This window comes from Echeneis naucrates, chromosome 14, assembly GCF_900963305.1.
Source record: "Echeneis naucrates chromosome 14, fEcheNa1.1, whole genome shotgun sequence".
In the NCBI taxonomy this organism is placed as follows: Eukaryota; Metazoa; Chordata; class Actinopteri; order Carangiformes; family Echeneidae; genus Echeneis; species Echeneis naucrates.
In genome coordinates this window covers 5,963,158-5,975,300 of record NC_042524.1, presented here as the reverse complement: position 1 = coordinate 5,975,300, position 12,143 = coordinate 5,963,158, and the positions used below count along the sequence as shown (strand labels likewise).

The 12,143-nt window shown below is 43.6% G+C and overlaps 5 protein-coding genes across 5 annotated transcripts; 4 read left to right on the top strand and 1 right to left on the bottom strand.

The window, feature by feature from the left end:
• The first annotated feature begins 2,909 nt into the window (after positions 1-2,909).
• Positions 2,910-4,052, top strand: LOC115053775 (claudin-4-like). Its single transcript, XM_029518547.1, has one exon. It carries the CDS (start codon positions 3,068-3,070, stop codon positions 3,710-3,712), a length of 645 nt encoding a protein of 214 aa, XP_029374407.1. The 5' UTR covers positions 2,910-3,067; the 3' UTR covers positions 3,713-4,052.
• Positions 4,053-4,153: 101 nt separating this feature from the next.
• LOC115053778 (claudin-4-like) lies at positions 4,154-6,268 on the top strand. Its single transcript, XM_029518549.1, has one exon. It carries the CDS (start codon positions 5,070-5,072, stop codon positions 5,703-5,705), a length of 636 nt encoding a protein of 211 aa, XP_029374409.1. The 5' UTR covers positions 4,154-5,069; the 3' UTR covers positions 5,706-6,268.
• Positions 6,269-7,342: 1,074 nt separating this feature from the next.
• Positions 7,343-7,975, bottom strand: LOC115053780 (claudin-4-like). The gene has a single exon (XM_029518551.1). The coding sequence runs from the start codon at positions 7,973-7,975 to the stop codon at positions 7,343-7,345; it is 633 nt and encodes a 210-aa protein (XP_029374411.1).
• Positions 7,976-9,369: 1,394 nt separating this feature from the next.
• On the top strand, positions 9,370-10,002 carry cldnd (claudin d). Its single transcript, XM_029518550.1, has one exon. It carries the CDS (start codon positions 9,370-9,372, stop codon positions 10,000-10,002), a length of 633 nt encoding a protein of 210 aa, XP_029374410.1.
• A 945-nt stretch (positions 10,003-10,947) lies between these two features.
• LOC115053781 (claudin-4-like) lies at positions 10,948-12,114 on the top strand. The gene has a single exon (XM_029518552.1). It carries the CDS (start codon positions 11,094-11,096, stop codon positions 11,649-11,651), a length of 558 nt encoding a protein of 185 aa, XP_029374412.1. The 5' UTR covers positions 10,948-11,093; the 3' UTR covers positions 11,652-12,114.
• Positions 12,115-12,143: the final 29 nt, after the last annotated feature.

Here is a 12,143-nt window from a genome sequence, read left to right as displayed (position 1 = left end):
TAGATGAGTTTCACTGCTCCTCTCTGTCTGTGATAAGGGAGTTTCAGGAAACAGCTAAATTATCTGTTTCCTTGTGGTGCTCTCACGCGTTGCTCAATTTGAGATGTCCGTCTTTTCCTCTTTCTGCGGCAGCCATCAAATCCAGCTAGGTGTGTGGGGACGAGATAATGGAGGGCAAGCAGTGTAAATAACAGCTTTATCTGTTTGTGTGGCTGCCAAGGGGAATTCGGATTGATACCATGACTCCATAATGCCAACGCTATGCTCATACTGACCTAAATACAGACACAAACTGATACTGTGTTTATTATAATTATCTGTGTATAAAGTCCATTCATGCAGGCTTAATATGCGGACATGTTGCCAGGAGTTTAGCCCTGATGTTTAATGTTTTTCTTCAGTGTTACAGTTAAAACTTATGAATTGCACTTAATATTATGGCATAATATACAACCTTCAAATTTATTTGTTGATGATGATGATGATCCAGCCATAAATGTCACTACCACAGGAGAACTTTACATTTTTACATTAAATTTTGTTGCTTTTCTTTGAACGGATGAGTTACTGGGCTACTTTACTGATTGTGAAACTCCCAACACTTGAATTCCCACAGTTTTAAAATGAAATAAATCATTACTTAACAATAACAATTTGATCAGATTTTTTTTTTTTACTTTATTTATTCAAATGTTCCCAGGACAATGTTTAAAGATTAAACAATGGTGGCGGTTAATGTGCATGAAACATTTGCAAAATAGCCATAGAAACTGCAACACCTCCTCTTCAACCGGAGCAGTGGCAGTATAATTTAGGAGAAACAGTTTCACTCATAAACTGGTCACACCCCATATTTGAATTATGGAAAACTATACAATGTAGTTTTATATTGAAGCAGCTTTAAAGCACCAGGTTTGAACTCTTACCTCAGTATTTTTCACACATCTCAGCCTTTCACTTCAAAACTGCCTGTTTGAAAAGAAACAGGGATTTCCACTGGCAGGCTTTGTGAGGTCACCGGTCAGTGTTTGATAACTCTTTATAATAGGACTCTCATTTAATAAGTAATGAGTCTTCTGAAAGAGCTGAGCAGCCTTGGATTTAGTGGCAGCTTAGAGATTTATGGACACATTAAAAGCTGCCGTTAAAAGCTCTTTGATGCTGAACTTTCACAACAGCCCAGACATTCCTCTTTCTCTCTGTGTATAGAAAGTTTTGTGTTGAACTTCTGCATTGCTGCAAGTTCATACTGATGTGTTCATAACTGCACAAGACAATGCTGACAATATATAATCGTACTTTTAAATTCTGAACGTGGTTCATCGGTCAGTCTCGTCTTCATATTTGATCTTCACAGTGACACCTCCAGGCATACGAAGGGCAGATTAAGACACACAAAGAAGGGAATCTGCTGCCTCCCATTGGGCAGAGCAGAGAACAGCTGAGAGAGGAGCGCAATATCTTTAATGCCAGGGATCCAACATTTACAAGTTACAAAATCCAGACCTGTCAAATCAGTTGTATATCATATAAGTTGCACTTGCGCTGACCCCCGTGTGTTGCCTTTCTCCGCTCCACCCACACGGATTTCTCATAAATGTTGAGTACAAGGTCTTTCCTGTGAACAAAAACCCCTTTATTTGTTCACACGTACAATCATCCTTCAGTCTGATTCACAGGACGCACACAATGAACACAACAGAGCTCCACTCAAAGTGACCTCAGCGTCCATTTCACACGATCGCTTGGTTTTTCATTTTTACACTCTAATTTATTCACAATATGTAATCAAAGGAGTCTTGCTACACACGCACTGCGTCAGGGATTGTCAGTCGTCAGTGGCATCATGCCAGTTATACTGTCACATGGCTCACACGTTGTGTGTCTCCCTATTAAAGCAGGTGACTCAGTGTGTGAATGAGGTTTTTCATTGTGTGTGTGCACACGAGTACAAAACAGCTCTGACCTCTGCAGAAGACAAGAACATGCCGATGAGCACATGTATCTTTAATGAAGATCTGCTTATTTTTAGCTCTGCACAGGAAAAGCAGGAGTAGGTATCCCAGTGAGTTTCTAAAAACTGTTAAATATCGCTTTCGACACATTTGTCAGTAGCAAAGTGTCGACCAAACCAAACGTGAGGTGGGAGACAGAGCAGTGGAAGATGGGTCGCTCATCTTTGGAACATAGGAACAAGATTCAAGTTCATTTAGAGTTGATCTATAGATCTTGTAAATTTTTAAAATATGATTATATATATATATATATATATATATATAAGCCTGCTCAGTCACTGAATTGTGATTACAGTTTGCACTTCATGGAAGCTGATCTTGCCTCGATTTGAAAACAAAGAGCACAGAGTTAGGTTGACTAAGTTCCAGATGCATTACAATAAAAATATCAGTCACGTTTGCTAAATGCTGAATAATAAAAGTAAAAATAATTTCTGAGAGATCTTGTTTTGTTTGAGCAGTACTGGCATCTATTTTGACTCCAGCGTCACGGCATTCTGATGATGACACAACAACATCACAGAGCACACACACAAACTGTATGGTCAATCAGGATGTTGCTCCACCCTTTAACTGAAACTGAAGGAGGAGGGGAAATAAAAAAAAAAACAAAAACAAACAAACATCAGAAATCGTAGATAAGATTCATCCACTTTTTCTTTAAGAAGATAGTCATATTGTTTTGAAATTGCGGGTCTTCTGTCTTCTGTAAGTAGTGCTGAATGTAAAGTAGTCACACATGTATTGTTTTGTTAAACTAAGCCAAGCAGGATGGTTGGGGGAAGGTAAACAAAAGGTATGTGGAGTTTGGGGTTGGACATGAAGAGGAAGGACTGATGACGGTGAGATACTTTCCATGGCTCCTCCTCTTCTTTCATATGTACCTGTTCTCCTCTGAGTCCTCTCCTATCCAGGAAACTCACCTGACAAAAGGAATCAGAGAGAGAGAGAGACAATCAAACTGCAAGACCGGACGGACAACAGCAGGCACAAACAGCTTTCAGGTCACGACTGCAAAAAAAGAATTTTCAGGAAGAAATCCGCCGTCCATCATGGTGTCTGCTGGGTTTCAGATGCTGGGCACAGCCCTGGGGATCCTGGGCTGGATTGGTGCTATCATTGTGTGTGCCATTCCCATGTGGAAGGTCACCGCTTTCATTGGCAGCAACATTGTCACGTCGCAGGTATCGTGGGAAGGTATCTGGATGAGCTGCGTGGTCCAGAGCACAGGCCAGATGCAATGTAAGGTCTACGACTCCATGCTGGCCCTGTCCTCCGACCTCCAAGCGGCCCGGGCGCTGACCATTGTCTCCATCGTGGTGGGCATCTTGGCTATCCTGCTTGCTGTTGCTGGAGGGAAATGCACCAACTGTGTGGATGAGCCATCATCTAAGGCCAAGGTGGGCATCACATCTGGGATCATGTTCATTGTAGCTGGGATCCTCTGCCTCATCCCTGTCTGCTGGACGGCCCACACCATCATCCGAGACTTCTACAACCCGCTGTTGGTCAGCGCTCAGAAGAGAGAACTGGGCGCTGCGCTTTACATCGGGTGGGGGGCGGCCGCTCTGATGCTGATCGGAGGAGGGATGCTCTGCAGCAACTGCCCCAAAAAGAACGACAGTTCCTACACCGCAAAGTACAACGCTGCCAGGTCCGAGGCCTCAGCACCAGTGTCCGGGAAAGACTACGTCTGAATTAGAATGTGGTTCCACAAAGCGCCGTTTACTGGGACAAATGCATTGTTGCTACTGAGATGGGATGTCAGCTGATCAGAAAGCAACTCCATACGAAAGCATTAGGAAGTATCAACCAGGAACCACACCCAGATTGGAAATTCAGTTCACTTGTACGTGTACGGCTGTTAATATGAACGATAGTAATTTCAATGTGTTTTCTTATTATTACACGTTACATATTCTCTGAATTATTTTGGCAATCCTCTCTTTATTCCATTTTTATGCGGTTTTGAAACGTGTGAGAAATTCATGTTGGGCTGGTTATAATGTAAATAAATATTTGTTTACTTAACTGAGATCACCTGTGCTTTTTATTCGTTCCACGCGGGACAGATCAGCATTTTACTGGAAGACTTTAAATTTCTCTGTGTTTACTGTAATCTACTTCCTGTCCATTCAGTTGTGTCACTGCCAAACAACTGAAAGAACAAAGGTTCTTTCCCCTGCAGCACTGGAGGGAACATCTTTTGTCTGCCTTTCTTGTCAATCAGGTTTAGGTGTGGCAGAAACAAAGAGCTGTGTTTGCTACTCCTTGTTCAAACTGTGAGCTTCCAAGCAGAGCTATTTATACTTTAGATGGACTCGCAGGACACATTTGTGATTCGTGAAGCGAGAAGGAAATATTGAAATGGCAGAGAATATTGGCTCTCCTTTTGAGTGAAATTCAAACTTTATGTTTACTAAACTTTAAAGAACATCTACGTTGACTAATATCATTTGAACAAATTTTTGGTCCATATTTTTCAGTCCCTCTAAATGAACACAAAATGGATCCAAGCTGATGGCTTTACATCCAAATGCAGATTTAAAAAAAGAAAAGATATTCGAGAGCCAATTTTTAGAGAATTTTGGATTGAGGAATTTTTTCACGCTGGTTTTATTCCTGAAAATTCACTTCCTCATCAGCATAGGCTGAACACACTGACCCAAACTTTTGTTTTCTTGACGCTTAACACATGCTAGTGGGTCTGTGTGTGTGCGAGCGCAGGTGGGATCTTGGAGCCATTGTTGTCAGTCTCAGAGGCTTGCTCAAGGTAACAAAGCTGGGATGAATGGGAACAATGAAGAGAGAGAAAACAAGGGTTGTGGATATCAGGTCTCAACCTTCCCCCTTTTGTACAGGAGGACAAAAACTCCACCCAGAAAGTTTGAACCACGAAACCTCACCAGGATCTTCTCACAGCGGGACCTCAGAGTTTCAGAGCAGAGCGTTTATGAGACCCCACAACCCAGAAAGCCTGCAGTCAGAATATAATCATCTCCTTTCCTCTAGTTTTCCGTGTAGAGGTTACCTTTTAGCTGCAGGGGAATTAATATGGCTTCTCAGGGCCTCCAGATGATGGGCATACTGTTGGCCTTCATCGGCTGGCTGTGCACCATCATCACCTGCGCTCTACCCATGTGGAGAGTTACTGCCTTCGTCGGGGCGAACATCGTCACTGCTCAGGTGATCTGGGAGGGCCTGTGGATGACCTGCGTCGTTCAGAGCACCGGCCAGATGCAGTGCAAGGTCTACGACTCCATGCTGGCCCTGCCGCAGGACCTGCAGGCCGCCCGGGCCATGGTGGTCATCTCAGTTGTCGTTGGAGTGTTTGGGGTCCTCATGGCTGTGGTTGGAGGAAAGTGCACCAACTGCATGGAGGATGAGGGGGCCAAAGCCAAAGCCTGCATCGTGTCCGGCGTGGTCTTTATCATCGCTGCCTTGTTGATCATGACCCCGGTGTCATGGTCAGCTCACACAGTGATCAGGGACTTCTATAACCCCCTGGTGACTGCGGCTCAGAGGAGGGAGCTCGGGGCAGCACTTTATATCGGCTGGGGCTCTTCTGGGCTGCTGCTGCTCGGAGGAGGCCTGCTCTGCAGCAGCTGCCCCTCAAAAGACAGGAGACCCTACATGCCTGCTAAGTTCGCCCCTCCAAGAACCGTGTCTTCAAACGTGGACTATGTGTAAGTGTTTCCACTGAAACAGCTAGAGGAGTCCTGGGATTTTCATTGAATTCCCTGATGCAGCAGAGGCTGAGCTACGTTATCTGCTGAATTATTGCTAGAGCTGAAGTGAATGTCAGGAAAAGTAAATTACATTTCACTGCGTGTTTAGTTGAGTAGAAACTGAGCCATAATCCTAGTTTTTAATATGAATGATTTTTTTTTTTACAACTCATGAAACATTGAGCATATCAACCTTCCTGGAATGACAACAAAAAGCTTTAATGACTGATTGTTTCACCTTTCAGCTTTTGTCAGTTTTCAGATAGCAAAATGTTCATTGCTCTTTTTTACAAATAAAAAGTATAATGATGATGAAGCACATGCTGTTTCATAATGCAGACTGAGACTGAAACGTCTCATCACTGTCAACTATTGCAAAAGTTGTCAAATGTTTTAAAAAGCTAACTTTGGTTATTTCTTCATGTCCACTTGAAATCGATAGCGAGTTTCTTAAGCATCTGTCCTGTAATATAATGACCTCAGCTGGACTCCCAATTGTCTGTGAAACGTCAGAAATAAAGTGTCTTTGTTTCCTCACTTGGTGACGTCTTCTTTCTCATCTTTACTCTGCACCTGCACCTGCACAAAGCTGAAAATGTGCTTCTCGTGAAACGCTCATGATAAGGCTTTCAGGAATTCAGGGGAGTAGACTCCTGGGAATTTCATGTATAGGGTTGAGATGTTTGCTGTGTTGTAATCGACTGCCCTCATATGAAGACAGTAATCTACAGTTTCTGTCTTCAGTAAAATGGACGTCACCAGAGACAACGGTGCGCTGTGTATACACGGATTCACGTTGCTAAGAAACTGTTTTATATTGACAAAGAATGGATATTTACACTATGCCCAGTGAGCGCACATCTGCCAAGTCCTGTCAGGATGATATATCCTAAACCACTTTAATGGGTTTCTTTTTGTTAGCAGACATTTCAATTGAAACCAGTCTGGCAAGAAAAACAACACGCTGCTGTAAGTTTTCCACCATTGTGTCCATTAGCCTGTCACATCTTTCTGGTAAAAGTAACAGTAGCACACTTTAAGTGCAGTACACAAAGTACAGAAAATATATTTTAAGTTTCTAATGTTAATACCCATGCAGAAGGCCTGATGTTTTACAGTAATTATTTGTAGTGACTCAAGCAGCATTAGGTTTTTCTCTAATCTTTACTGTCTTTACAGCTAATTTATTTTTTAAATGATGAATAACTTTTACAAAAAAGTGCATATCTTGTTTGTCATGTTCCACCAAATGACTCATTAAAACAATGCTGACAAAAAAAAATATTTTTATTACATGAATGAAAACAAAATCTGAGTGAAAATAAATTTTACAGTGGTGATTCTTTCTGCTCGTGTTGGAAAAAAAAAAAAACATTAAAACAAATGTAGAATCGGAATTGAAACTGAAATTACAAAACACAAAACAAAAGCTGAGTGAAAGCAGCTGAATTCGACTGCACTCCTATTCTGTTAATCTAATATGACATACCTCAGAAACTAAAGGAAACAGTGTGTTAGCTAAAAGGAATTAGTTATCTCATTGGAGGTCACACTTGGATGAACAACAGGTTTGTTTTACATGTGTCCAGAGCTTTCGGCTCAGACAAATTCCTTCCCAGGGGTTGTGGATTTCGGAGGCGAGTACTTCGGTCCATTATAACGATCTCTCCCCGTCGGGCACTGACAGCAGAGGAGAGCGCCGCCAATCAGCAACAGTCCTGATGCTCCCCAGCCCACATACAAACATGCTCCCAGCTCTCTCCTCTGGGCGTCAGGAACCAGGGGGTTGTAGAAATCCTTTATGATAGTGTTAGCTGGCAGAGAGACCGTCACCAGACACAGAGCCCCGCTCAGGATGAAGAAAATTCCTGCTGAGATGGCCACTCTGGCTTTTGCTGCCTTGTCCCCAACACAGGTGGTACATTTCCCTCCAACCACGGAGAGCAGAAGGCCAAACAGAGAGAACAGGATGGCGATGACCACCATGGCTCGGGCCGCCTGGAGGTCTGGAGGCAGGGCCAGCAGGGAGTCGTAGACCTTGCATTGCATCTGGCCCGTGCTCTGCACCACGCAGGTCATCCACAGGCCCTCCCAGATCGTCTGGGCCACCACGATGTTGTTCCCAATGAAAGCAGACACCTTCCACAAGGGCAGCATACAGATCAGGATGTTTCCTATCCACCCAAGCACCGCCAGCCCGACGCCCAAAATCTGCAGACCTAAAGATGCCATTGCTGTTTGCTGGAGTTCCTGTTCTTTATCTGAGTCACTCCCGGACTTCACACTAAATTCTCTCCTAGTGTGGGGAAGTTTTATATGACCCAGAGATGCCCCTGAGTAGCAGCCTCCTCTGGGTGGGCTTTGGCTCCGTTACTCAGATAGAAAACATCCATCATTCTGCCTTTGAGTTCAGAGGCGCTGCAGTCCTACAAAGAGGCCCTCTGGTGCCCCGGCTGAGCTCTGAGAATAAAAAAAAAAAAAAAAAAAAAAAAAAGGAGCTTCAACAATGTCAAGAGACAAAAGCTCATATAGCCTACATAAAAATCTCACTTTATAGAGTAGGAAGATGTAAAACATTCACTTAGTGTTTTGCCTAGAACAATAATGCAGCAACAAAATCTTTTCAGGCTGGTGGATATGTGGAATGCTTATAGAGGAGCTGAATAGAAAATGTTGATTATGTCATTTTTTGAGAAATGTCTAATGTACAAAGAAAAGAAAATCATAGTGTTGGTACATTTGACTTCAAATTGTTGTAATGATACAATAGTTGGCAAAAAAAAAAAAAAAAGTCAATATTGGACTTATTTTATTATCATTAAACCTCATTATTCAACCACTACTTTGAAGTTAAATGCAAAAACCTGAAACTCATCTAAGAAAATATTGCCATCGATACAATATTCCTGTACAGACTATTATTCTGATATGAATGCTTCTTTAACTATTTTTCATGTTTTTATTCTCTGTTTGAAAACATACCTGGTTCCTTCGTTTGTGGATGTTCAGCTCAGCCGGCCTCACCACTCAGCACATGTGGAGGTAGTCAGCTTGATAACGACACAGAGAAAGGAAAATGGAGAAAAGTGGTGTGCAAGCAGCCTTCAATAGTCTGCTGGTGTTTGACAGTCTCTCACTGTGTAAATCAGGATAATATTACACTGGAAAAAGGCATCAAAAGTATTTCTCTCTCTTAGATCACAGCCAGGTCAACGGTCATATGTGGGCTACGTGATTGATTTCTCCATGCTGACCTCATTTTCTGCTTTCAAAACTTGTTTGATCAATAAAAATCAACACATGGAGGCTTGAAAAGAGAAAGAAAGATAATAAACATTAGAATACACATCTGATTAATAGATAAAGTTTTGTTGGAGATACTTCCAAATGAAGCAGCAATCCCTCTTCGACGTAATCATCCCATTTCAACCATCATTCAGCAACAACCAGAATGTGGTTGGCATCATGGGAGCAGCTTAAAGACTGCAGGTGTTTTACGTTTGGACAGTTAAGAACAGCCAATCAGGAGAAGCCAGGTGGGTATTTAAGCTGCAGGGGGTAAAGCCCACAATGTGTTTCCATTGCTGCTCCACACGGTCACGCCGGCTGTCTGAGGTGAGAGAACTATGGCATCTGCAGGACTCCAGAGCCTTGGCATATTCCTGGCAGCCATTGGCTTTTTGGGAGACATTGTCATCTGTGCCCTGCCCATGTGGAAGGTGTCTGCTTTCATCGGGAACAACATAGTGACGGCACAGGTCTTCTGGGAAGGCCTGTGGATGAACTGTGTGAAGCAGAGCACTGGCCAGATGCAGTGCAAGGTGTACGACTCCATGCTCGCTCTGCCCCGGGACCTCCAGGTGGCCCGGGCCCTCGTTGTGATCTCCATCCTGGTGGCCTTCTTGGGACTCCTGCTCGCCGTCGCCGGGGGAAAGTGCACCAACTGCATCGACGACGAGGTGGCCAAGAGCAAGGTCGCCATTGCTGCAGGGGTGTTTTTCATCGTCGGTGGCATTCTGTGCTTGATCCCCGTGTCCTGGTCTGCTAACGAGGTCATCAGGAGCTTCTACAACCCCATTGTGGCCGATGCACAGAGGAGGGAGCTGGGAGCGTCGCTGTTCATCGGCTGGGGGTCAGCAGGACTCCTGCTCATCGGGGGAGCCCTGCTGTGCTGCCAGTGTCAGCGGCGTAAGGACAGCAGATACTCAGTCAAATATTCAGCCCCACGCTCAGCAGCTAGTGGAGGAGCCTATGTTTAAAAACGGCACACTCTTACTGCAGGAAAGATAAATTTTTGTTTAATGTCAATGTTTTTACTGTTTTTAATAAATGTTCCTTCTACCCAACTGGTTGCTTTGTTTGTTGCTGCATTTCAGATTAGTTTGAGCCAGTTTTACTAGCTTGTTTACAACAGCGAAGCTCAAGCAACTGACTTCAAGGCTAGATGGCTAAACTTGTTTGTGGGTAACGTGCTTGTCTTGTGCCTTGCATGAGTAAACTGTTCAGTGTTTGCAACTGTTGCAGTGATTGCACTCAAACTTGGCAGGCGATGTAGTTGGCTAACTCAAACTTCCCAATATACATGATGGCAAATGACCTTCTCCCCTTGAACATGTCTTGTGTACAAAATGTACACTCTGACAGCAGACCACGCAATGATTTGACCTCAATGCTGGTTGCCTCACATGACTGAAGCCCAAAACTCCTTCAGTCAGTTCTCATTAAAAGGGCTTCAGTGGCACCAAAAAATTGGAACTGAAAGTTGACAGACATGTTTACTTAACTGAGCTGGCATCTTTTCTACAAGCTCAACAATTTTGTCTTTCCTTTCCCAGCATCTTTTTTTCACAATTTTAGCTGCTTTAAACGTCTTCAAGTCTGGTTTGTTTAAAGGCTGAGAAGTTTAGTGGAGTCGATTCACTTGTACATTTGACACTGTATCAGCAGTCTGGAGTCAGATGATCTTGGGTTTTCAGAGTGGTCGGATGTGTTTAAAAAAAATCCCTAAACATTAGGGCACTTTCCCCCAGGGCTAGATTGTTTTACTGCCCCCTCTCTGTACCTTTTCTGGGCCACATCAATTTCTCATTCATGCTCTTTTGTATTTCTTCCTCCTGCCCATTTGCAGCAAGCAGGAATCAGGACAAGCAGGAAACCCGATCTGCAACCTAGTCCCCTCCCTGCTACTCTTCGTCCTCATACCTGCAGAGCAAAACACAATCAGCCGCATTTACGGCCGAGGGAAAACTTGTGATCAGAATGATCTGAAGCTTTTCTGAATGTGGATTTTATTGGTCTCTGAGAGTGTGCTGAACTTTTTCCTGCCTCGAATTACTATTTTTTTGGAAACATGCGGACTCAGTTAGTTGGTGTGTGTTTGGCAATTATTGGCTTTCTTGGCACCATCCTTATCTGCGGGCTGCCAATGTGGAAGGTGACGGCCTTTGTTGGCGCAAACATCATCACCTCTCAGGTCTTCTGGGAAGGTCTGTGGATGAACTGTGTGATTCAGAGCACCGGCCACTCGCAGTGTAAAGCCTATGACTCTGTGCTGGCTTTACCGCGGGACCTGCAGGCCTCCAGAGCCTTGATCTGTGCTTCCATCGGTGCCAGCGTGGTGGCCATCGGCCTCACTGTGGTTGGGGCCCGCTGCACCAACTTCTTTCAGGACGAAAGGCGGAACAAAGCCAACATTGGCCTGGCTGGAGGTGTGGTGTTCATAATAGCAGGGCTCCTGTGCATCATTCCCGTCAGCTGGTCCGCTCACACCATCATCACAGGTTTCTTCAACCCTTTGCCCAGCAGCGACAGGAGGGGGGAGCTCGGAGCTTCCATATACGTAGGCTGGGCATCTGGAGCTCTGCTCGTCATTGGAGGAGGGGTGTTGTGTAGTACCTATGGGTGCTGAGGCAGCAAGACAATGGAGCACACAGTGCCATCCATAAAATGTACAGAACTGTGCTCATAGTGACGGACTTTATCTGATTGAAGCTCTTTTTCCAACTCTTGATTGCACTGTACAGACATTTCACCGCTAATCAGTCTGAAATCACTGTATAATATTACAACGCACAGCATGTTAGAAGTGAAGAATAACTACAGTAAGAGCCAGCGTTGTTTAAGTGAAGGATTCTTGTGAAGCTGCAGTTCATGTGGCACGTTTTAATATGTACAGGACAAATGAAGAATAACTTTTTAACAATTAAGACCTTTAAAATCACGTTTGATAAAAGCCTTACACAGTATTCCTGATGCCGGTGTGGTGAAGAACTTCTTTTTATTTTTTTTTAAAATAAAGGTTGTGAAACGACTGCTCAATAGAATTACACTGTTTCTATTTCGCTTAAAAATAAATAAATTTACTTCTCATTTTTGAATTTTTGCATTTTTGTCTCTTTAT